This window comes from Rhea americana, unplaced genomic scaffold, assembly GCF_003343005.1.
Source record: "Rhea americana isolate MKP2758 unplaced genomic scaffold, rheAme1 scaffold_265, whole genome shotgun sequence".
NCBI lineage: Eukaryota > Metazoa > Chordata > Aves > Rheiformes > Rheidae > Rhea > Rhea americana.
This window is the reverse complement of record NW_028186385.1, coordinates 834,492-859,398: the sequence shown is the minus strand read 5'-3', so window position 1 is coordinate 859,398 and position 24,907 is coordinate 834,492. Positions and strand designations below refer to the sequence as shown.

Here is a 24,907-nt window from a genome sequence, read left to right as displayed (position 1 = left end):
GTTATTCTGTAAGGACAGATCAGATCATTTTCATTAGCAGCTTTTACTAACATGGATAATAGAATGAGGGTTGTCGTGGGAAAAGCAGAAGGGTCTCTAAGAAATAAGATGATTTTTACCTGCAAGAGGAGCAGTAGGGAACCAGACTGGAGTAAGAAGCCATAAACAGGAATTGGAGAAAAACATTTGTTTTTATAATCTTTGATTTCTTCAGTATTATTTTCTTGAGTTTTTCTTTTTAAATATATATATATAGGAAATGTGCTTCTTGTCTACTTGGTTTCTTTCCAGTGGTCATGTGATCACCTGGAGAACAAGCAGACATGAGGGAATAAAGAAAAAGAAATAAGTAAAGATTGCTGCAGAAGAAAAAAAAACCCAGCACTTTCTAAATTTCTGAGAACATCTGTTTATCTTGAGGCACTGGTGCACTTACCAGGGAAAGGTCCTCCAATGTAAGGGCAGGGCGCCCTCTCCTTTCAGCCACAGGTTGGAAGGGCAGACTTGGCAGAGGCCAAGAGTAGCAGGCAGGACCACATCTCTAGGCTGCAGTGATTCAGTGAAAGGCTCGCCTGCTCTTTTTTGGCTCCCAAGTAATAAATAATTTGCAGGCTGCCAAATTTTACTTCAGGTTTTACTTCCTATTTCTTGAGCTCAAAATTTCCACTGAATCCTTTGTTCTGTAATAAATCTTCATCAAAATACAGGGTGGATAACATATGGCACGAGGCATGTACCCAGCTATTAACATTTTTCAAGCACAAACTTTGATTATTACAACAGGCGCATCTCAGTGTAAAGCTAACGAAGGAGAAAAGGAGTGAGGGAGCATTGCAGATGCTCCCAGGAAGCGAGCTGACATTGAGGTGGGTTTAGATGGCCCCACAAGGGTCAGCTCAAGGATAACGTTGGAAACAAACACAACAGCATTTTCTTGGCAACAGAAATCTTGAAAAGAGAGCTGCTGTGTGGAACACTGGTGCTTTGCAAAGAAGTTGGGCTCATCCCACACAGACGTGCAAACAAACCCCCATATGCAGTAGATATAGACTGTGGCTGGCATTCCTCTCTGGGATCCGGTCACATTACACATCAGAGAAGCACAAAATACCCTTTAGAAAACAAGTATGGAGGAGAGGATGCAAGGCAATCCACTCTCTGTGGACACATGCTGTAGTGCCCAGCTGCAGCATTCTCTCTGTTATTTCCTAGGTTAAGAAAGAAAAATAATTGTATTTCTGTGTGCAAGAGTCGCTGTCACTTTGCTTCTCCTGTAAATTACTTCTGTCACTTCTATCACACCTCACCAGCTGAGCCAGGTTAACCTGGAATTTTGTTAAGGGTGAGCTGGTGATGACAATCAGAGATAATCAAACCACAGAGGCAAAAAGCCCAGTCAGAAGGATTGCAGTTACAGAGGGATCAATGGAAATRGTCCTATGTGAATCTGAAAGACCTCCAGACTCAGTTTCAAAGAAAAAAGGACCTGTAAAGGAYGCCTGTTGAGGCCTCTGGCACATTCTGCACCAATCTGACCTGCAACCCACAAAAAAGTGAAAAAAACCTGGAGTAGTGTAGTAAGAAACCATGTAGATTTGATGAAGCAGAAAGAGAACACAGAAACTGGTCAAGGCCAAGCAAAGGAAGTATATAGTGGGATCCAGAGAAGGGTGGAGCCTGATGAAGGTCAGAGCAGATGGGAAGAACAGGTTTTTCAAGAGAGAGGATGGTAGTTTGCAGGACGTCATGATGAAAAGTGTACGGTGATGTGTGCAGGATGTGTACAAGTGCACAGGAGACAAAAGACAGGGAAAAGGGCAGGAAAAAAGGAAGATTGCAGAACACTGAATTTGTTAATCTAAGTGGACTTGCAAGGAATTACTCTGAAAGATAAACTGGAAAAAATATGCTATTGCGTTCTTGCTGTCATTTTAATTCAGCACCAGTATAAGCTTTGCCAAAAGGCACAGTTCTGTCAAAATTATAAACCTCATCACATTTGGAATAATATAATCCTACTGACTTCCGCCAGGGCTCACTCTGGTGCAGCCAGTTGCCTGTGATGGTGGTTTATGCTAGGTGCACTGATACACTGACTAGATCCATTTGTGCTTCTTCATCAACAAAAACAGCATGAGTTCATCTTCTCCAGTTTRCAGTGAAGGTTTCAGTCACTCATGCCCTTTACTTGCTCCAGGCTAGTCTGGCTTAGGAAGGCCTCTCTCTTGACTCTTCCAGAACTCTTCTGACAGTCTCCCATCCTGGATCTCAAACAAATAATGGGGCTCTAGAAAAAGTCGTCTCTGATCTTGTGTCTGGTGGATAAAAAGAGTTGTCCTAGCGCACTTCCACAGATTCTCCCCTCAAAAACTTCTGCATGCTCACCATGAAACACCTTTGCACAGGCTATATCACTTTGTTACTACACAATCTGAACAGACAAAGAAGGAGTAGGTTCAAATTGTCTTTTTTCTTGACCAAAATCTCCTTCTAGAGCTAAAAGCTGCCTTTTTGATCAATAAGGTGAATAAGGCAGCAAAGTGTTGCTGGACAGTCAAATGGAAAGATCAATAGTTTCTACACAAACATCTCCATGCAACAATTTTGTAAAAAGAAAAAGCTGAAGGACTACTTGACACCTTCAGGTTACACATGTTCAGTGTGTCTTCACCAAACAGCAATTCCCTGCCATCATAGGCCAGCAATTTAACTAAAATTTTAAGATTTCAGGGTGGCAGGGGCAGGGTGAATGCAATGGCAGAGTCATCCTTATACAGAATTGAAGTAGTCATATTAATCTTTTTTTTTTTTTTTTTTGTAAAAAAAATCTTTGCATGAAAGCCTTATAAAGAGTACTAGCTAATAAGATTCTCACCTGTCAAACCCAAACATGCACAGCATATAACATGCCATGAGGAAAACTGTGATTATTTGCTACAGTCTTTTCAAAACTGATCACATCCATTACTAAGCTCAGTAGAAGGCCAGACACTGCTTTCACTTCATGCAACAGTGCAAAACCAAAGCTGTGAGCAGTCAGAGCATGGATTTTATCTGAGCTCTCAGCTCTTATACCTCAAACCAGAATGATGTCTTGTACTGCCTACAAAAAGACAAGAAAATGTTCAGTATTCTTATAACAAATATTACAGTCCAGTCCTCTAACTTGTAGAGACAGGAAAATATACAGCTAACAGAGCAAAATTATACAAAGCTCTCCAAAGAACACCTGAAGAGACATTCCTCAGAGAAATAGATGTGTGTATATTCTACTCCGACCAAGGCTGCTGGGAATGAAGATTAGGCAAGTCAGCTGATAACAACAGAAAAAACAGTGTAAAGAAAAGAAAAGTCAGGTCCAGAGTGTTTCAAGCACTGATTATGTGGCGGCTAGTTCAGTGTTGGAAAAGGTCACTGAACTAACCCATTTCAAGAATAGTACCATAAACCTTTGGTTTGACAGCATTAACAGATGGACAAAAACATGGACCTCTGCTAGATTTTTTAAAACTACCCACTTAAGGAAAAACAGCTATATGTAAGTCACAGTGGCACAGAGTCTAGTTGGAGGCCTGTGGCTAGTGACATCCCSCAGGGCTCAGGACTGGGTCCCATCCTGTTCAGCTTATCCATCAATGACCTGGATGAGGGGACAGAGTGCCTCCTCAGCAAGTTTGCTGAGGATACCAAGGTGGGAGGAGTGGCTGATCCACCTGAGCGCTGTGCTGCCATTCAGAGAGACCTGGCCAGGCTGGAGAGCTGGGTGGCAAGGAACGTCCTGAGGTTCAACAAGGACAAGTGCAGAGTCCTGCACCTAGGGAAAAATAACCCCAGGCACCAGTACAGGCTTGGGGCCGACCTTGTGGAGAGCAGCTCTGCAGAGAAGGACRTGGGGGTGCTGSTGGATGACAAGTTGACCATGAGCCARCAATGTGCCCTTGTGGCGAAGAAAGCCAATGGTCTCCTGGGGTGCATTGGGAAGAGTGTTGCCAGCAGGTGGAGGGAGGTGGTCCTGCCCCTCTACTCAGCCCTGSGGAGGCCTCATCTCGAGTACTGTGTCCAGTTGTGGGCTCCCCAGTCCAAGAGAGACATGGAGCTACTGGAGAGAGTCCAACATGGGGCTACGAGGATGATGAGAGGGCTGGAGCAYCTGCCCTATGAGGAACRGCTGCRAGAGCTGGGCCTGTTTAGCCTGGGGAGGAGAAGACGGAGGGGAGATCTCATCAATGTGGCTAAGTACCTGAAGGGAGGGTGTCAAGGGGATGACGGGGACAAACTCTTTTCAGTTGTCCCGTGTGACAGGACAGGAGGCAATGGGCAGACATTGAAGCACAGGCAGTTCTGCCTGACCGTGAGGGGGAATTTCTTCCCTGTGAGAGTGACGGAGCACTGGCACAGGTTGCCCAGAGAGGTTGTGGGGTCTCCTTCTCTGGAGATCTTCAAGGCCCGCCTGGATGCAACCCTGTCTGACATGCTGTAGGTGACCCTGCTGAATGGGGAGGTTGGACTAGATGATCTCCAGAGGTCCCTTCCAACCTTACTGATTCTATGATTCTATCCTGAAAAGAGGTACATGCATGAATATACAGCACAATATATAAAAGGAAAAAAATGTGGTTTTCCACTTCTCTGCCAAAATTGATGCACACACTGATGTAGCTGGGCTCTCCTCCTCTCTTTTCTGGTGGACTGAAATGTCTGTGTAAGAAGCGACTCCTAAATTAAGGTTGCTTGACACTTTCCAGTATACAGCTCTATTTTCAGTTGGTTATAATTTTCACCAAGCATTAAACACTTGTGCTGAAGTTTTCCATGCTGGAGGCCTGCTGCAGGTTGGGCTATTATGTTCTAAAATAGTCCATCTAGAAAAGGTTAGGCATTTCTGAAAACAAGGCTCAGGGGCTGGATAAAATTTTGCATGTTTAAAACRAAAAGTCCATTTACTTTGCTGGAAAGCTTTCTTGTCACAATACTTTGGGGCTGGGACTTGAAATTTGGTGGGGTTGTCACCTCAGTAACACGCCCTTTGGCCCTCTTGTGAGGTGCAGCTGTTGTTTGGGTGTCTTCCAAGGAACATGTTAGTGCTCCAGCTCAGCTTCTCATCCACACCGGGGTGCATGAGACCCCCTGAAAGCAGAACAAACGAGCAGGGCCTTCTCCATCCCTCTCTCTTCTGAGAGCTTGGGGAGTCTCTGCAACACCGGAACAGAAAACAGTAAGATCATTTCACTTGTGTTCCCCAGGCTTCCCCAGCTGCCAAGCAGCACAGAAGGGACAGAGGTAATAACCTGATTCTAGAGGTGATACTGGTTTAAGCATGATCTTTCATGCTGATCTTTCCATCACCCCCAGCAGCCTGCCAGCAGGGCTGTTCGCGTGACAGCCGTGTGAATCAGATCAGCAAAACCATCACGGTCTGCCTCTCCAGTTCACCCTAAGGACATACTGTCAGCATTGCTGTCCCATCACAGGGRCGAGGAGGAGCCTCTAGCAAACTGGGAGCAGCAAGGTCACCTGCTGAAAAATCAGCAGGGATGCAAGGAGCAGGGCAGGAATGGGGAAKAGGAACAAACAGGGGTGTGGGGAGAAGACATAAAAGTACAGACTGCAGCAGTGAGGAGCAAAGCACAGCAGGACTGCAGAAAGCAGGGAGAGAAGTGCTAGAAAAGGAGAAAAGCAGAGGAGCCAGTGATGAATATTGCCTACCCCAAGACACCTGGAGCACAACTCAGAATTTCTGAGCATCAATCTTGCCTGAAAACAACTGCAAAACCTCTGGCAGAGCATCCTTTTCTTTTTGCCCCACCCTCCCAACCCCATGGCAGACTACCACCAGCTTCTCCTTCACCCTTTTGACATAAATATACCAGCGCTGCTGAAGTGAGTTTTAAGGGGGAAATAGCTTTCATGATTATTTTTGTTTCCATAAAAACATTACAAATTTTGTCCCAAACCTGCACTGGACTGAGCATTAAAACTACTTGCTTTCTCTGCCTCAGGTTCATTTTGGCAGCCTGATGAAGTTTCCTGAGGACTTCAGCTTACCTACAGTCTGATATAGTAAAGGAAGCAAGACGAGACAGGCAGCAGGCTTCCTCCAGCTTCACTTCCCTTCCTTAGAAACACGGCACATGAATCATAAGGCATTTCCCTCCTTGACAAGGAACACGCATGGGGCAGGAACCGTTCCCAACTCAGGCTGGAAGCAAGCATCAGTCAAGCTATCTGGGTAGGACATATAGATTAAAAACTCCATCTTCCCACCTTCTCCTCCAAAGCCCCACATAGGGGAAAGTCACCAACTCCACGCATTAGGAGAGAGGGGAAAAAAACAAAACAAAACAAAAAATCAACATAGCCAGAACCAGCATATGAACTGAACGGAGTYCCCTATCCAATGCTGAGACCTTCTGTCAAATGAAAACCTCTAAAGCTGGGGTCTGACAACATCTGCTCAGCCCTCCTTCTGGATGACAAGCTTCCTCCCGCTGTTGTAAGTAGTAGTCAGCCTTGGAGCTTAAGTAGTAGCAGTCACTGCTATAAGTGCTTGGGGATCCCTGCTCAAATCCCACTCATGGAAGAAACATCAATTACAGATGCTTAATCTATCTTTTATTTTTGCCAGTTAAATGTACAGCAGAAAGCTGATTTCCAGATTACCTTTAGAAAAACACCATTAAAAAGTCAAATAGTCCAAAGTAAGGAATAGTGAAAGTCATCAGTGCAAGTTTATTGCATACCTGCAATGGGGGTAATGATGGTGCCATCCTAACTCCTGTCATTCCATATTCTTCCCGCCACTTTCAGCGGGCTGGATTACTCTGTGCCACACAATCTTTTGAAAAGATGATGACTTTCTCTTTTCTTTTAAGTGTTTCACTTTGCAACCTAAATCGTATTACTCTAATGTACTTTTGGCTACAGTAGAAATCATGCTGAGAAACTTCATCCCAAGAATAGAGGCTTACTGTGTACATCACTAAGCTAATCCCTCCTCTGTGAGGAGACATGGAACAGGCAATCCATCAATCCCTTCTCAGCTGAAGTGACTGATACATCATGCTCRTATAGTGACACTAGTCGTGCCTCCTAATATTGCCAAAAGCAGGCACTTCTGCAAATCCTTAAACTGAGCTGATCTGTAGGAAACACGCAGCTCTCGCTAGAGATTCATGTAGTTACAACATTTTTGGATAGATTTTACCATGTACATCGATAGGTGTTGAATGAGTTAATATAGGTTTTACATTCCTACTAATCTCTAAAGCAAATATGTTGCCTCAGAGAAGCCTAAGCAACTTCTTCTAGCTGAGGGTATGGGCAGTTGCACTCTTGCACTCTGTGTGGACTAAAGCACACCTCCCCATGTATTTCCAGACCAAAACGGATGGGGGGAAAAAGATCTGCTCGCCAAATGCTAGAAGCAGCATAGCCACAGAGGCTGCTTCTGCACCCCGGCTGTGGTGTGCAGCTGAGTTCTCACCACCTGCCTGAGAACAGCACACTTTTTTGACTGTGCATAGGAGTACAACTCTGTAAAGTAACAAACATCCTTTTCTTCCTTCTGTACTTACCAYCTGTTTTTTCTTAGAATAGCAGCCTTCAGACACTTGCAAGGATGGGAGATTGTCATACTCAGGCTACACAGACAGACAAAAGTCCCCGATCAGTTACTTGGACAAGACTCTTGTAGTGGCTAGCCATTCTGCTTTGTATTCCCCCAGCAGGAAAGGAGTCACCCAAAGCATCTATTGCATTACCATTAGACTGTAAACACTGTGACATGCAGTTAGCTGTAATGCAGTAAACTTACCATTTCAAAAACTTGGAAATATTTACCACAGTCGAGTCAAAGGCTTTCAGTAGGCCCAAAACAAAATCTCAAATTTAAACATCCTGTATCTCAGTGTCAAGCAGCACACATTTCTCTCATAAGATGAGTCAAAAAAAAAAAAAAAAAAAAATCCTTCTCTCCCCCACCTACTCCTGTCAAACATTTGGGAAATGTAAATTTATGCCAGTTTTTTGTTGCTTCTCTGATTTTTACTTCTATAAGAAATGCAAGTTTCTGATCATGTTAAACATTCGAGATAATGAGAACAAAACCAGAACCTATTTTGAAGGATAAATACATTCTAGTTTCCTTCACCCAAGGTCAGAGAGGCCAGAAACTTAGCTTTGTACTTCCTGTTATGTCCTACAGCGATGACATTCAATGAAGTCTCTCTAAAGAAACAGAAATGCTCAAATTCTGCTTCTTCCCCTACTTATCACGGGACCTTACAGATCCTCTACAACTCCTAAGATGTTTCCACTTTCCCTGAATCCACACAAGTCATAAAGAGGAGTTGCAAACTTATCTCTAGAATTTTCTCAACCTCTGCTGTTTCTCACAAGTACATTTGTCTAGTTTAGAAAGATCTCAATTCCACCCTCCCCCTCAATCTCTTATGTTTTCCTTCCTCTTTTGTTTGGGTTTCTCTTCCACAGCCTGCCTGCTTTTGTATATAGTCTGACCACTTCTTAGGCAGGTGCCAGGGTTTGTTTTTGCAGTTACAAGCACAATCTCTGTGSCCCACCAAACCTGAACGCAGCCATCCGTCAGAGCTGAACAGAATACAAAGCAGACCAAGTAAGCAGAACTTGGTCAACCTATAGGTGTTTCAGGCCCYTGAGAAAAAAATTCCAGATTTAAGAGGCACAGACTGCTGTCTCACAGTCATCTCTTTTAAAAAAACAAGGAGCTGCAGTGCAAGTCTCAGCAGATCACCTCCACTATAACATTAGATACAAAGAGCTGTAGTTACGTATGGAATATAACAATGCCCAGTAAAAGGGTGCGTAAGTTCTTCACTCACATCACTTCCACACAAGCAAGGATGTTCAGTCAGGTATCATTCCCAAATAATCTCCACTTAGAGTTGAGGATGAGAAATAGTTGGGTCACTAACTAATTCTGGACAGTTAGGTCCAGAATGGCCTTTACCAGTGAAAGGCTGGAATTAGACTGCCAGCAGTTTCACCGGCATATCAGAAATCCACTCAAATAACAAAAACCTTAGAGCAGAAGGCTGGAAGCAAAAGACAGATTTCTCCTCTTAGAATTGCCCACACCTATTGGAAATCCTTATACCAGAGAGACACGGTGAACAAAGTAACACTGAGACTAGGAACAGCTTCACACCATGAAAATCAGGCACATCAGAAGCTTTTGAATGTCTCTGCCAAGTAATAGTCATACATCAGAGCTGGGAGAAAAAAAAATACTCGGACAAATACGACATTTTAGAGACTCAGCCCATAAATATGCTCCACTGAGACGACAGAACAGACAGGAAATTGTTTTCTTTGGTCCATGCTTCAGCTTTCCAGGAAAAAACAAGGCTTACGAGGAAATATTGTTAGTCAGGTCATACTCCTCACCACGCAAAGTGATCTTTTGAAGCTACTGGACAATTTTAACTACAGCTGATGAAGAGAAGGGCCTCAGAATGTCTTGGTTGTTCAAACTTCTGCAAAAATAGGCCCTGGATAGAAGAAAAATCCTAATCAGCGCCCAAGCAAAAAAAAAGTCTCGAGCATTTCACATTTTATTAAGCATCAGGGAACCCACAAAATCCTCTTAAGATCCATAGGAAACCAAGCTTCATTGGCTCCACTGATGGATTTTTTTGTTTTGTTGAAGAGAAGACAGGCCCAGGAAATGCAATACAGTATTTCTCACTTTTGCAAAGTGCTACTGCAAAGTCACTGCTGAGGTTTCTTTTAAAGTAGGTTAATTAATCAGCTGGTTTTTCCCAGGTCAATGCTTTAAATTTTCCCAGTCACTCTTTTCCTTATATCCACCAACTGTGTCCTACACTGCTGTGTCATCAACTCCTCCCATTTATTCTTTGGTGACTTGCTGGCTTTATTTCCCTAAAGCTCTAGTAGAAAGCTGTAGAGATAGGTTTGCCCTGTAGGAATAAGCCTGTCACAGCTGACCATAACCAACCCCAAAACTCAGTGTGGTGCTACCTTTTTAAACAGGCACAAGATGTGCAATTACAAAAGTTCTTTTGAACATCCAGGGAAAACACAATGGAAGTGCTTTGCTTTTTCAACACCCACAGTGTCCAGTGTTCTCATCCCCTCAAAGCTGTATTTTGCTAACATTGAAGTCAGCACCTTTAATGAAGTATTACACTTCATACACCTACACAGCAACTTCAGTAGGAGATCACAGCATGGGATAACATAACCTGTAAAATAGATGTTAGTGGCAAAAGCAAGTTAGTTGAAGTTGAAGTCTAACCTCCAGCCCAAGCCAAAGTTTAACAGCAGAGACTGAGGTCTTCATCTAATACCCTGTGYTGTCACTTCACTGCTCCCTACTTTGCCCAAGACAGCATACACAGACTATCRCATACTGTGCCCAAGTTCATTTTGTTGGCCAGCCACCCCTTGTTTGGGAATCCAAGGCTACTGCTAATATTGCTAGACAATATTAAAAGCCAAATAGCAATTTTTGCTCTGTTCACTAGCTGTACTGTAACTAATCATCGTCCCCTACAGATAAGCTATCTGCATGCACATACAAAGCGTCTCAAAGAGGAGCAGTCAAAATTTAACAGACTGAACCCTCCCACAGAGCCATCAAAGTGATAGGGAGAAGAACAGCATGTAACCTAGAAGAACAACCCAAAAATATACACAATTGCATTTTAAAGCTGCAGTGGACCTGCTCCAGTCTGACAGCTTTTTAATGAAGTCACATCAGTAACATTCGTTGCATTATAGGCTTTGGAAAAATTCATCTCTGACATCTCACAGCCTGAAGTTTTACCAAAATGAAGAGGTCAACGTAAATTTGAATAAGCCCCTCAGGCTGCATTATAGCAATATGGTGATCCTTAAACCTCTGTTTTTCAGTTGGTTTATGTAGTTGATAAGTTGTTAATGCAGAATGCTTCTCCCTATGTGCAAACAAGTAAAGAGAAACTGTCACAGAGTTCAAGAAATACAAATTCTCAGCTCCCAAGCCATTTCAGAAGCTAAAATTTTTCATTTCTTGCAGGAACTGGACTTTTGTTTAGCTTGCTGTTTCTGCAAAGACAGAGAAAGAAGTTTGGTTTCCAGCATTCCATTAAATGAGCAATTTCCTGGTTTTATTTTCCTCTTTAAGTGTAGTAAATTAAAGGTTTTCAAGTGTCCTAGTGCTATGCATGAAGTTATACTCAGCACCTTCCAAAATCAACAGTATACTCTTTGGCCTTTTAGCTACCCACTCATGGAGAGAACATCTACAGGTTATCACTGTACTGTAGAAACTCAATTATTTACTGAATTGAGACAGTGAGACAGGTTATGTCTTTCAGTTGACAGACTCTGTGCAAATAAAATAATTGAAAAAGAATAGCGAATACCGATTCAGGACAAAACATACTTTATTGTATTGTAATGTCAGAAGTACAAGAGTACTGCAGAGGACCATGCTAATGGGACTTCTGGGGTTTATGAAGAACAGAAGTACAAGATAATGGGGTTCTACTGTACCCAGTGCAAGGACTGATTCATTTGAGGCACAAGTACACTATTGTTTAAGCAGCTTGATTCAAGCACAGCTCTGGTACGTGATCTAATTTGTTTCCTTTCTATGTGACAATTCTATAGTAAAGCTACTTTTACATTAAATAGGCAGTAGATTCAAGTCAGGGGTGTCCAAATTGCCACTACGCAACCAAAAATAATAATAATTAAAAAAAAAAAAACTCTGCAGAGTCACCCTCCACAATTTAGTTTTACTTATGGAGCTGTGGCTAATGAAGAAAAGTTATTCTGAAAGGTCAGAGCTCAGATCATTTTGTTTTTCTCTTGTGTGTCTCTAGGTAACATATTTCATGTTGACCGCAATTTGTCTAAAGAGAGAGAAAAAAAGCATAATAAAGAATCATGCATATCTAACATTCAAATTAATTGCAGCCCTTGAAATCCTAACTTATGGCTTAAGACACAATGAAAGTGTTTGGGCACCCTTGAGTTAAGTTAATGAAGAACATTTTTGCTAAAAGGCAAGAACAGAGCTGATCTCTACAGAAGAAAGCAGGAATCCAAGTCACTAGTTACAACTAGGCTTACATGTGCTGCTGCCCAGAAAGATAAGAACGTAACATCACAATGAAAAGATTCAACAAGGTTGAAAGAGATAAGAGTTTCAACACCAGAAGCAGCATTTGAAAAGATTAACTTAAACAGCTTGTTTTCAAGAGATGCAGATTGCATACTCGATGCATGAACAAACATGCTGGCAATCTTCTCCTTTTACACAGCAGCTGTGTTTAACATAGGAAGTTCTGGGTTTAAAGAAAGCTCCTTGAAGAATTAAGATTTGCAATTGCCTGTCTACTTAATGAGATTAGTAGAGATGAAGAAAGAAAAAATATTACTACTGAAACAGTAGTTTCTCAGTGGATCCCTATCATTACAAACACAGCTTCCGACTTGTAAAGCAATGCAAGACTAAACAGACAACTATTATTTTATATTATTACTATGCATATAAGTTACATCAGTTAAAAGGAAAAAAAAGCCAAGCAGTTTTGCCTTATTTCAAAAAGTTTCCAATCAACACCAGCTTACATGGTGAATGGGATTTCACAAATAAATGAGGAATGGTGACATCTTTGGGTCAAGAACAACAAGAAATAATGGGCTCTGTGCTACCAATCAACCTCAACAAGAATATGGCACAACGGCCAGCCCAAGCTGTACCAACACTGAACCTTTAGCACTCGGCACAAATTCGGATCTCTTCACTTAAGCTAGCAAATCAGATGAAAAGATTGGGTAAAAAAACAAAAGTTTAAGCCAAAAATTGGAAGATACTTTAAAAAAAAATGTAGTTTTAAAATAACTTTATACTGACATCAGTTTGTGCAAACTAAAACAAAATCACTGATTTCTCTCTAACAAAAGAAACTTCCCCATTATTTTCCTTTTAGCACATTGTATCTGCAGATACAATCTCAGATCTAACAGATGTAAATGCAAGAGAGAAAGTTACAGCATCTGCACAACATTCTTTCTACAATCAGCTGCTGAAGGGAAAGTAAAATATAAAAGGAATAAAGAAAGAAAGATTCCATCTGAAATTCTCTTACAATCTTTCCCACTCTGTAGTCCATGAATCCGACTCTGATGCTAAGGTGACAGTGTATGCAAGTAGATATTTTTTGTTGATTTTTATTATTTCTGAGTTTCAAATGGAGAAAACCTGAAGAGAGACTCAAGTCCCTTCAGGAATTGTCGGACGGAACATGCTCCTCAAATCCTTCGCTCTCTCGGACCAAAGCTCTTTCCAGGATAACACGGCCTTCCTTGTAGCGCTGGCTGTCTTCAGTGGCAAATTCATAAATCCAACCCAGTTTGCTGTTGCAGTTTTTGCAGCTCACATCTCGAACCATGTGGCGGCCAGTGAGCATGACCCGATCCTGAACTTCGCTGTATTGCAGATTTACCACCTGATAAAATACAGAGGATGGGCAATAGAAAGGATTAGTCTGCCCAGAGCAAAGCTTGAGAGCAGTGGTCATGACTATCAATATTTTAAAAGAAATGTCCAAGCAAAGAGCCTGAGGCACCGCACATGAACTGAGAACTAAAGTATAATAGTGTACAGCCCTTGCAAATCTGCTTGAGAAGGTAGCACCCTAAAGATGCCCTTTACAGAGATGTATAAACCTCACTTTTAAATTGAGGGACATGAGATAGTAACACAAAAGGTAAGAGTACTGCATTCAACTTTGGGTCAGAAATTAGTGTAATAGCTTATAAACTTCCCAATAKTGAATCACTTTTAATATATTTCACCTATTACTAGCAAAGGATGTGACCACTTATTTCCAGATATCAGAACTAAACTATTGAAAAAGGCATTTCTGAAAATTCTTGTAGCATTTTTTGAAATTATTGTCTAAGAAAAGGGAAGGTTAAGTTGTTGAGAATGTAGGCACTACATATACACATTTCTCTTTTTGTTATCTTGGCTATTTAAAAGTATACTTTTAACTTGTTTAGCAACAAAACCATAGAACCAGAATTCATAACTGGCTGAAAAGTTGGTGTTAGAACTATATCCAAACTGTCAGACACATCAGGATTCTGAAAGATGGAGTTATACTGCTTTCAGGTTTATATCTGACTGTGCCTGCTCTCTCCACTTCAGATGTTATGCTCCTGCCTCCAGAAACAGAAGTATCAAATTTATGTGATTAAAATCCACTATCTAACACACACACAAAAAAAATGGACTTCAGGGTCCAGAGCTTATGGGACAAGAAAGAAGTCTGATTTATGGCTCTCTTTTATAACTATTCAGCCTATCACTTACATATGCATACTACTGACAGGGTTCAGCAAACACCAGAAAGTCCAAGGCAAACTATGCTTAACTGAAGCTATTACTGATGCCTACATCGACTCTGCCAATGCAGGCTTCCAAGGAAAAAAATTCAGAAGAGAACACACCAGTGATTTCATGGCTAGAAATTTTACGAGACAGCAAATAAAGATCACTGTTTTTCAATGAGTCCAAACAACAAGTCTACTTTGAAGGGTTAATAAACAATACCACAATTCCCTAAGAGTCATGACTTTCATATTTTGATCAAACAGTTCAATTCAAACTTAATCAATAAAAAATATGAAACTGTGTTCTTATGAAAAGATGAACCCACATGTTATTGCCTGTAAAAGAGACTGTTTACCTAAAGTGGCCAAAATGCTGTTAATTTCAACATGTTTTAGAAATGCAACAAAATATAATCTAGATCTTTTATTCACAAAATGAGAAAAAAGCCCCTGAAACTTCTAAATAAATTATTGTCATAGTGAATTTGAGGTTCTTTCTTCAAAATCATATTCCACTATGTTTTTTGAAACCAAACAGCATCTCCCTTTCATCTTCTGACCTGTTACCAACCTTGTTAAAAAGGAAGGCTCTTCCTGTAGCCCCTGTAAAACGAGTAGAGATGAGCTCAGAACGATTGGTCAGAATCGTGTCGCAGTTTGCACATGAGAACAGGCGAGTGCCACCAATATGATCCAGGAAAATTCTTCCCATTTTCAGAACTTACGTAAATTGGTATACTCAAGATCTGAAAGCAAAAAAAAGCATCACATACATGTAATAAATAAATAAATAAATAAAAAGCATTGTAGCAAAAGAAGTACTTTGTAGCAAAAACAAAAACAAACAAACAAAACAAAAAAGGACTTTGCAGAACATCCTGCAAAGTAACTCAGCTAATGATTACAGTGATACTTTAATATATGAATTACTGAACGTACAGGCTGCATTCATCCTCTCTATTTTTCATCAAGGTTAAGATACACAGAACTTAACCAAAGCATGAAGTTCTTTCCTAAAACTGACCATCTTACTTGTTAAGATGGCACATCTAGATACAAACTAATTACATTCAATGAGGGAAACATGAATTTAAACCTGTACAACATATTTCAGCTATTCAGAGCCCTGTTTCCTATAGAATCCTATAGTTCTTATACTGAAAAGCTTCCATTTCTTCCCAAGGGCCTGAAATTCCATTCCAGCATATTCCCCAGACTCACCCATCTTAGTCAGCACTGGGAAATGAAGCATTGAGAAGTATATTGAGTCAGCAAAACAATTACAGTTTAATTTTCCCAAGTCACCTCTTCACCCTCCCCTTTTTAATATATACTTATTTTGTCACTTCCCCTCAGCATGCCTCAATTCATCATGTGCAACCACATAGCAACACCATCCAAGATGCTTTAGTCTTCTAGCATAGCAACCTGAACTGTAGTAAGTATTTAACTGCTCAACTGCTAATTGGAAAACTTGACCCCAGTGGTTTCATACACATGCTAACACCAACAAGGTCTAGATGCCATTTCATACAAGGAACAGCCTACCAGAACCTTTACAATCAAACAGCTTACATACAAACATTTAAAACGGTCTAATCTACATGTAAAATACTGGTGTCATTTACCCAAGCAATTTCCAAAGCCCCATTATTAGTGCATCTCAACAATCCTTCTGACTAGAAAAAGACAGCTTGGAAAGTTTATAGCACCAGAACTGAAGTACCTGACCAAAAAGCCTCTTTGCTGGTCAGGAAAATTAAAGTATCTCAGTAGCTTTAAACCAACTAACAAAAATTACTAAAAGTTAGCTACTGAATAGGCACAGAACATATCAGATGGCCAAAAATTTAAATGACAAAGGATGAAGTAACATGACAAAACAATTAAATGATGATATCATTTCCATTTTAACTTCAGAGAAGTTTTATGACTAAACATCTATAGTTAAACAAGTTAAATACATCTCCATTTATGTTTTAAATGTGGAATTAGGAAAGAATATTTTCTGTTTCATGCACAATGCAAAATAAATCTGACACACTGCAATACGAAAGTTATGTGGGTTTTATTTTTCAAAGGAGGAAACTGTGCTGTTTGTAGAGAAATTCATCAAGTTTAGTATTCATCAAGTTGAATATTCTATGTCAAGTGCCTTGAGAAAGGCAGATATTTAAGCTAAACTCATTTCAAGTCCTAAAGGATCCACTTCTTGAAGTTTACCCTAGCATGCACAAAGAAAACGCTAAAACGTGCGCTCACAAGTATAAAATTGAAAATAGCATTCTTACATTAAAAAAAATCATATAAATCACTGACATAAATAATTATACTCCAAATGCTTTATTTTACCACTTTGTTTTCTTACCATTTATTCGGCAATGAAAACTGTTCATAATATTGCATAGCACAATTTTAACACAAGTTCCTTGCATTCAGAGTTTTTCCAATCACTTTCTATTAAGTCTTCTGTTTGAAGGACACATAAACCCATCACTCTTCTTGAAGAGGACACGTGAAATGTGTTTTGAGTTTGATAAAACTTCTCAAACGTTTTGCTGTGTAGGGATATAATGTTTCCTTGTGACTCCACCCACAATAGAGGAAATATTCTTCAATTTCTTTTTGCATAACAACTTTCCAATACGACTTTATCTTTCCAAGGTAGCAGGTTGGGCAAAAGGGGGGGAAAAAAAAGCAATAATAGTAAAACCAAAGAAAAAAAACAATTTAGAATAAGTGTGAATAACTGAATATCAATAGAAGTCTCCAGCCAGAAGAAACCACATATGCAAGCAATAAAAGCAACTGTGTAGACAGATATGCCTATAAGGCATTTGGCCTAACTCCATGTGCCATTCTTASTACTTTGGGATAATGTTATTTTTATTGTTGATTGTACCGTGGATAAAAAAAAAAAAAGGTCAATCATTGTAAATGTGGAATCAACCCCAAAGGGGTGTTTCTTTTAGGGTCAACCTGATCACAGAATCATAGAATCAGGAAGGTTGGAAGGGACCTCTGGAGATCATCTAGTCCAACCTCCCCATTCAGCAGGGTCACCTACAGCATGTCAGACAGGGTTGCATCCAGGCRGGCCTTGAAGATCTCSAGAGAAGGAGACCCCACAACCTCTCTGGGCAAYCTGTGCCAGTGCTCCGTCTCTCTCACAGTGAAGAAATTCCCCCTCACGGTCAGGCAGAACTGCCTGTGCTTCAATGTCTGCCCATTGCCTCTTGTCCTGTCACACGGGACAACTGAAAAGAGTTTGTCCCCGTCATCCCCTTGACACCCTCCCTTCAGGTACTTAGCCACATTGATGAGATCTCCCCTCCGTCTTCTCCTCCCCAGGCTAAACAGGCCCAGCTCTYGCAGCCGTTCCTCATAGGGCAGGTGCTCCAGCCCTCTCATCATCCTCGTAGCCCCATGTTGGACTCTCTCCAGTAGCTCCATGTCTCTCTTGGACTGGGGAGCCCACAACTGGACACAGTACTCGAGATGAGGCCTCCCCAGGGCTGAGTAGAGGGGCAGGACCACCTCCCTCCACCTGCTGGCAACACTCTTCCCAATGCACCCCAGGAGACCATTGGCTTTCTTCGCCACAAGGGCACATTGTTGGCTCATGGTCAACTTGTCATCCACCAGCACCCCCATGTCCTTCTCTGCAGAGCTGCTCTCCACAAGGTCGGCCCCAAGCCTGTACTGGTGCCTGGGGTTATTTTTCCCTAGGTGCAGGACTCTGCACTTGTCCTTGTTGAACCTCAGGACGTTCCTTGCCACCCAGCTCTCCAGCCTGGCCAGGTCTCTCTGAATGGCAGCACAGCGCTCAGGTGGATCAGCCACTCCTCCCACCTTGGTATCCTCAGCAAACTTGCTGAGGAGGCACTCTGTCCCCTCATCCAGGTCATTGATGGATAAGCTGAACAGGATGGGACCCAGTCCTGAGCCCTGSGGGATGTCACTAGCCACAGGCCTCCAACTGGACTCCACACCACTGATGACGACCCTCTGAGCTCTGCCTTTCAGCCAGTGCTCAATCCACCTCACTGTCCACTTGTCTAACCCACACTTCCTGAGCTTGCCTAGGAGGATATTATGGGAGACAGTGTCAAAAGCCTGGCTGAAGTCAAGGTACACAACGTCCACTGCTCTCCCCTCAGCTACCCAGCCAGTCATTCCATCAGAGAAGGCTATTAGATTGGTTAAGCAGGATTTCCCCTTGGTGAATCCATACTGGCTACTCCTGATCACCTTCTTCTCCTCCATATGCCTGGAGATGACATCCAGAAGGAGCTGTTCCATCACCTTTCCAGGCATGGAGGTGAGGCTGACTGGCCTAGAGTTGCCTGGGTCCTCCTTCTTGCCCTTCTTGAAGACTGGAGTGACACTGGCTTTCTTCCAGTCCTCAGGCACCTCTCCAGTTCTCCAGGACCTTTCAAAGATGATGGAGAGCGGCCTGGCAACAACATCCGCCAGCTCCCTCAGTACCCGTGGGTGCATCCCATCCAGGCCCATGGATCTGTGGATGTCTAGCCTGCCCAGAAGGTCTCTAATCCTATCCTCCTCAACCAAAGGAAAGTCTTCCCTTCTCCAGACTTTCTCCCTCACGTCCAGGCTACAGGATTCCTGTGGGCTGCCCTTAGCAGTGAAGACTGAAGCAAAGGCAGCATTCAGTAATTCTGCCTTCTCTGCATCCCTTGCCACCAGGGCCCCCACTCCATTCTGCAGCGGGCCCACATTTTCCCTAGTCCTCCTCTTGCTGCTGATGTATTTGAAGAAGCTCTTCCTGTTGTCCTKRACATCCCTTKCCAGACTCAAGTCCAGCTGGGCCTTAGCCTTCCTCGCCGCATCTCTACATACTCTGACTGCATTCCTGTAATTCTCCCAACTAGCCTGTCCCCTCTTCCAAATTCTCTGTACTTCCTTCTTCTGTCTGAATGCTGACTCTGTTAGTAGTTTTAGAAGCTAACTTAGACGAAGTACACAAACATCCCTATCTTTTTACAAAGAGTAACACAAACACTAAGCCTGATAAATTATGAAAACAGATTCATTACGTAGACTAATCTAGCAAAGTATGCAAATGTCAGATATACATCTTAATAGTTAAAATGCAAAGACATTACATATCTGAAAATATAATTCATGTACTGTACCCTGAAAAGCAGTAACACACAGACACCTGGAAACAAAAAAATTGAAAAGTTAAATACTTCAGAAGAGACAGTATAATTCTTGCATATATAAGCAAGTTAAAAGTCAGTGACATAAAAGATTGTATTACTTCTGCATATGGCATTACACATGAATTGTGACCAAAGTGTTGACTCCTGAAGATGTTGAAAATTAAAATAAATGCATAATATATCCAAAGATTTGAGGGCGGAAAATCTTGCTTAGTAACACAAGGCCTAAAATGCTCAATTACTTTTTTCATCCCAAAGAGCTAAAAGCAACCTAATCAAGTGTCTAAACAAGAAAAAAATTCCAATACAACTTGGGTTCTAGCAGAAAAACAAAATGAAATTCATTTGATGGTAGCATAAACCTGAAGAACTCAGACTAAGGTTATGGTAGAATTTAAGTTAGACTAACTGGTACTGAAACAGTTTTCTGCAGAATGCAGTGCATGAGAAAGAAAATGCCTTTTTTAAAAAAAAAATTACACATTTAAAAGTTTAGAAAATGAAGTTCTACAGTTTGCACTATAGCAAAGAGTCAGTTTTTAGAAGTCTCTTAAATTACAGTCAAAATTTAGTTTAATCCTACTAGAACTTTTAACATTTAAAATACTTTTATCTTTATCTATTTTAGCTGAAATCTGTGATAGTGAAGATAATGACCTAGAATTCTTATCGTTAGTTCCAGGTTCTGATTGCTACAGTATTTCAACGAATCTGTAAGAATCCAATTGAAGTGTTATAAAACTAGCCACATTTACATTAGTCTTTATATTACTGCTCACAAAGTGAGCTGTTGTACAAAGTGGAAAAATAGTAAGTTACAGAACAACTGCTGCTAATGCAGCCTCAAAATGATGCATTTGACTGTGACTTTTGCAGATAAGCTAACAAGGAACTTAGGCTTTTTCCTTTCATACAAACAAGCAAAGTGAACTTTGATGTGGGCTTTTTTCTTTTCTTTCTTTTTTTCCCCCCTTTGTTAAGCCAGAAATAGAGTATTCACTTATAAGACCAGTTCAGAAGGTACTCCGCTGTGGGCAAAAACTGTTGCCCTCATATACGACAATCCTGAATCCCATAAGGTATACTCAGTGTACACTGAAACAACACAGGAGAAACTAAGCAGAACAAGAGAAAGCAATTTTCCATTGCTCTCAAGCTTATATCCCTTATATGTTGAATTGGTGTGTACGAAGTGACCCGAGATAACTGTGTAATTTCTTTCCTCCAGTTTCCACTTCCCATGTAAAACATGTGGGTGTCTATTTATGCTCACACATATATAAATGATCTGAAAAAAGCCACTTAGAGCCAGCTTTCATAGGCAGTGGGAAAGTTCTCTCAAATGAAAAAAGAAAAAAGAGAGAGAGAGAATTGTGAAAAATTAAAGCATATTTAACATTTAAGATCCTCCAGTTAGGGGGAGAAAAATGTAAGAAGTGCACGTAACAATTCAGCTATTCTTTATACTTAAAAAACAGTGCAATTCGCTGAGATATTCTGCACTGCTTGAGACAGTCAAATTTCCTATTGTTATTCACAACCCCAGAAAGTGGCCCTACCATATCACAGCAATTCCATCATGCTGCTAGGAAAATTTCCAAAAGCAGCAGACAGCAACCTTACAAAACCGAAGGGTGAGGAAGGAGTAGATTTTTTGTGACCCATAACTACTTCTTCAAAATCAACTAAATATTCTTTGGCAGATAAGTGACAGTGATGAAGTTCTAGTGATCCTGCCCTCACACAGAATCCCAAAGTCTGAATATTAAATTAAAGTCTAAATTATTAAATTAAATTTTTATAAAAAAAAAGGCAGAATTTGAGTAAACAGGTGCTTGTTTGAACTTAAAGCAGATGTCACTGTGTCATTAAGTATCTGAAGGGAGAATGTCAAGGGGATGGGGACAAACTCTTTTCGGTAGTGCCATGCGACAGGACAAGAGGCTGAACCACAGGAAGTTCTGCCTGAATATGAGGAGGAATTTCTTCACTGTGAGAGTGACGGAGCACTGGCACAGATTGCCCAGAGAGGTTGTGGAGTCTCCTTCCCTGGAGATCTTCAAGGCCCACCTGGGCACAACCCTGTCTAACATGCTCTAGGTGACCCTGCTTGAGCAAGGAGGTTGGACTAGATATCTCCAGAAGTCCCTTCCAACCTTACCAATTCTGTGATTAGTCAACATCCTAAATAGCATTATCAGCTTGCATCCTTGACAGAATCTTTAGCAGATCAGTGATAGTTCATATCTCCTGATTATTAAGGCTTGCTGTCAGTACATTATTTTCACATTACAAACCTTGATACCACTCCTTAGTCACATCGTATACATTTCCTGCTCGCATGTTTCTCCCAGTAACCATATGCAAAACAAAACACAGGCATAATGGCACAATGTTTCTTTCCAGTGTGTTGCTCCTAAACTGCCACCCATCTTTCAGTGCTTATTTTTATGACACTGAGCAACAGCTGTCAAACAGCTGACACTTGGCTATTTAAATTTCACCACTATCTGCACACAGAGCTCAAGGCACCTGAAGTACTACTCGGTACCTTCAAAAGCAACAAACAACAAAAGACTAACACAAAAAAAAATAATATTTTTCAAACTAACAATCAGTGTTTTCTTGTCCCAGAGAGCATCTCCTGAAGACACAGAACCATCAACAGCTGGGAAAGCTGGCACCTTCTATGTATACACTGGACTATGGATATCTCAAGGAGTCTCAGTGTTGCTTCAGCACCACCTACTGCATCTCAGATCTACAACAGAAAACAGCTGCTAGTTAAGGGATACAAAGCTATGACAGACCATTTCTCCATCTATCTAACTAAAAGCATTTACCTTTGCATAGTGAGCCAACAATCACTATATTCTCCTTGAAAATAGGTACTGTACCGTCCCAGGTAGGGTAACACACTTCGAAGATGGACTTACTCTGAAACATGCTTAAACTTTACCTCAGAAACAAGGCTTGAGCTTCACCTTCTCATCTCAGAGACAAACAGAAGAGGGAAAAGAATAATTAGCCCAGCTACACAAGATTACACATTAAAGAACCACTGGATGAGCAAAATAATAAAACTTACTCTTTATTCCTCAGGTGTCTGCCGCTCACAAGTAGGGGTGCATCTGAAAATACACACCCAGTCAATCTGCTAACAGGTCTGAGATTCAACAGTGCTCCACTACAACTTCCACAACTACTGAAGCAAGCAAGGCCTGACTTCTGGCCTCTGCCTACAAGTAGAATTCTTTATCAGAAAGCACTGCATGTAGTCAAAAGTGAAGCAAGCAAGCAAACTCATACAGTATACCACATTCATTAGAACCATCCAGCTACTATAGGAAAGCATACAAGGAATTTAATATAGTCAAATGACTGGAAAGGCTTTGACAGCAAATGCTGTGCCCAGATGCAGAGCACTATGCCTACCTAAAGCAAGATGCCCAACATGTGAGAACTGCATCAGTAAAGTTACAATAATATAATTTTCTAGTGTGAACCGGCTCTTTCTCACGTAAAGTGAAAGACTGGCATAGGGATATTGGTATTTAAATATTATAATATATACTATACCGGTCTATGGAAATACTATACAGATTAATTTGTTTCAGAAGTTTACAGACAGCAGAGCAATACAGACAGGTGCTCCTTTCTAATTAACACAGCTCCCGCATCCCAGCTTTTCACACACTTTAACTGACATCCTCACAATACTTTTGCTAGATTAGATATACAAGTATTACTTTATAAATGGTATTTGACTCAGACCTAAGTTCCTTTCTCAGTACTACACAAGAGTTCAACACTAGCAACTATTTCTGTCTCCTCAATTCCAGACTCTTTTCCTTCCTTAATTCTCCAACTGTTTTTAGGAAACTTGTATTTCCTGATTTTATAATAGACTTATTCTAATACTAATTAAGCAGATAAGACAACCTTAGTCTATTAATCCATTCAATAACTTTCACAAAATTGAACTAATTCAGATTTTCTGTTTTCATTAATTTTAGCGTCCAAAGTATACAACTCTTCATCTGAAGACAACAAGAGTTTAGTGAGTCATGGGGGGAAAATAAATAAAATGGCAAAGAGACAATGACCACCCCTACTTCCACACAGACAAACTACACTCACTGATAGAAAGGTTGTGAATAAACCTACCGCATCTCAGTAAGAAATTCTTATACCAACTGGAAAATTCCAAAATGCTCCAAAATTAAAGGAGCCTTGATACTAAGCATTCACAATGCACAGGTAATTCATCTGTATTTTAAACAAGATTTTCAGTTAAACCTTGCTTAAAGGAGTCAGGCATTTTGGCAGGAGCTAAGCATCTCAAGATTTCGACAGAAGTCCTGCGTAAGTAAACAACCATTAACTGATGATCTAACTTGAGTAACACTGCTTTAAACTTGTGATGACTACCAGCAGAGGGAACACTTTAAAACAAAAAAAAAAAAAACCCACACATGTACAGCTCTCAGCTAGTCTGTCAGATGACAAGTAACAAATCTCATCTGCTCTTGTCATCTTCTTTACTGGGTTGTAATGTGCAATTTCTTTTATCCTCATGCACTTGGCAGCCATTTCTGAATCCTACCCATCATTATTATTAATGTTATATATAAACAATTAAACCTGTACTCTATAGTTACATACTTTGAAAACTAAGAAAGGGGAAGTAATAGATAACAGAAACCTCCAAATAATATCTTAAAGAATGGGGGGCAGGGGGAAAGAGCAATGCTAAAAAATGACAAAACAACACCTAAATTCAGCTGTATAGAATGAGTTACACACATTACGTATATAATGACTATGTAACTGAACCAGCAAAAGGAAGGAGTCTTTACAATCATAAAGCAAGTTTACTCTCTTTCTGCTGTCACTCAAAAATGTTAGTTATATTAATGGCAGAAAATACACCCATATTCAGTGAGCTGCAGATTCAGTGCCTACCTCGACTGCATGAAGAATGATCTATCTCAATGGCATTCAGTGTTTGGGGAAAATAAATAAATAAATAAAGCGATGAAGTACAGCCTTGGGATCAAATAAAGACAACAGCTCTGAAAAAAAAATACCATCTGCTTCCTCGCACGGATTCAAACCATTTCAGAAGCAGGCGGCGACACGGAACACCCCCGCGAGGCGGTGGCGGGCCGGGGAGAAGGGGAGGCAGGGGAACGGCCAGGGGTTGTCTTAACGGAGCCAGAGGCGCTACCGCCAACGGCAACAGCCACGCGAAGCAGCTCGCACCGAGGGTCAGCGCCGGGGCTGCCGCGGGGCGCGCCGAGCCGGGCAGCGCTCCCCTCCTCTCCCCTCAC

The 24,907-nt window shown here is 41.1% G+C and overlaps 1 protein-coding gene across 5 annotated transcripts in view; it reads right to left on the bottom strand.

Annotated features, from left to right (window-relative positions):
* Nucleotides 1-11,408: 11,408 nt before the first annotated feature.
* The window catches only part of YPEL5 (yippee like 5), a 14,386-nt gene continuing 887 nt past the window's right edge, over nt 11,409-24,907 (bottom strand). The window contains exons 1-5 of one of the 5 annotated variants that reach the window (XM_085307834.1): nt 22,663-22,770; nt 22,418-22,566; nt 22,187-22,335; nt 14,960-15,134; nt 11,409-13,499 (exon numbers count right to left, since the gene is read on the bottom strand). In XM_085307834.1, the coding sequence (XP_085163960.1) occupies nt 13,275-13,499; nt 14,960-15,100 (366 nt within the window). In that variant the 5' untranslated portion in view covers nt 15,101-15,134; nt 22,187-22,335; nt 22,418-22,566; nt 22,663-22,770 and the 3' untranslated portion in view covers nt 11,409-13,274. Of the gene's footprint in view, nt 13,500-14,959; nt 15,135-16,756; nt 17,051-22,186; nt 22,336-22,417; nt 22,567-22,662; nt 22,771-24,539; nt 24,902-24,907 lie in introns of those variants that run through there. The other 4 variants (XM_085307835.1, XM_085307836.1, XM_085307837.1 and 1 more) reach the window with 4 other exon arrangements.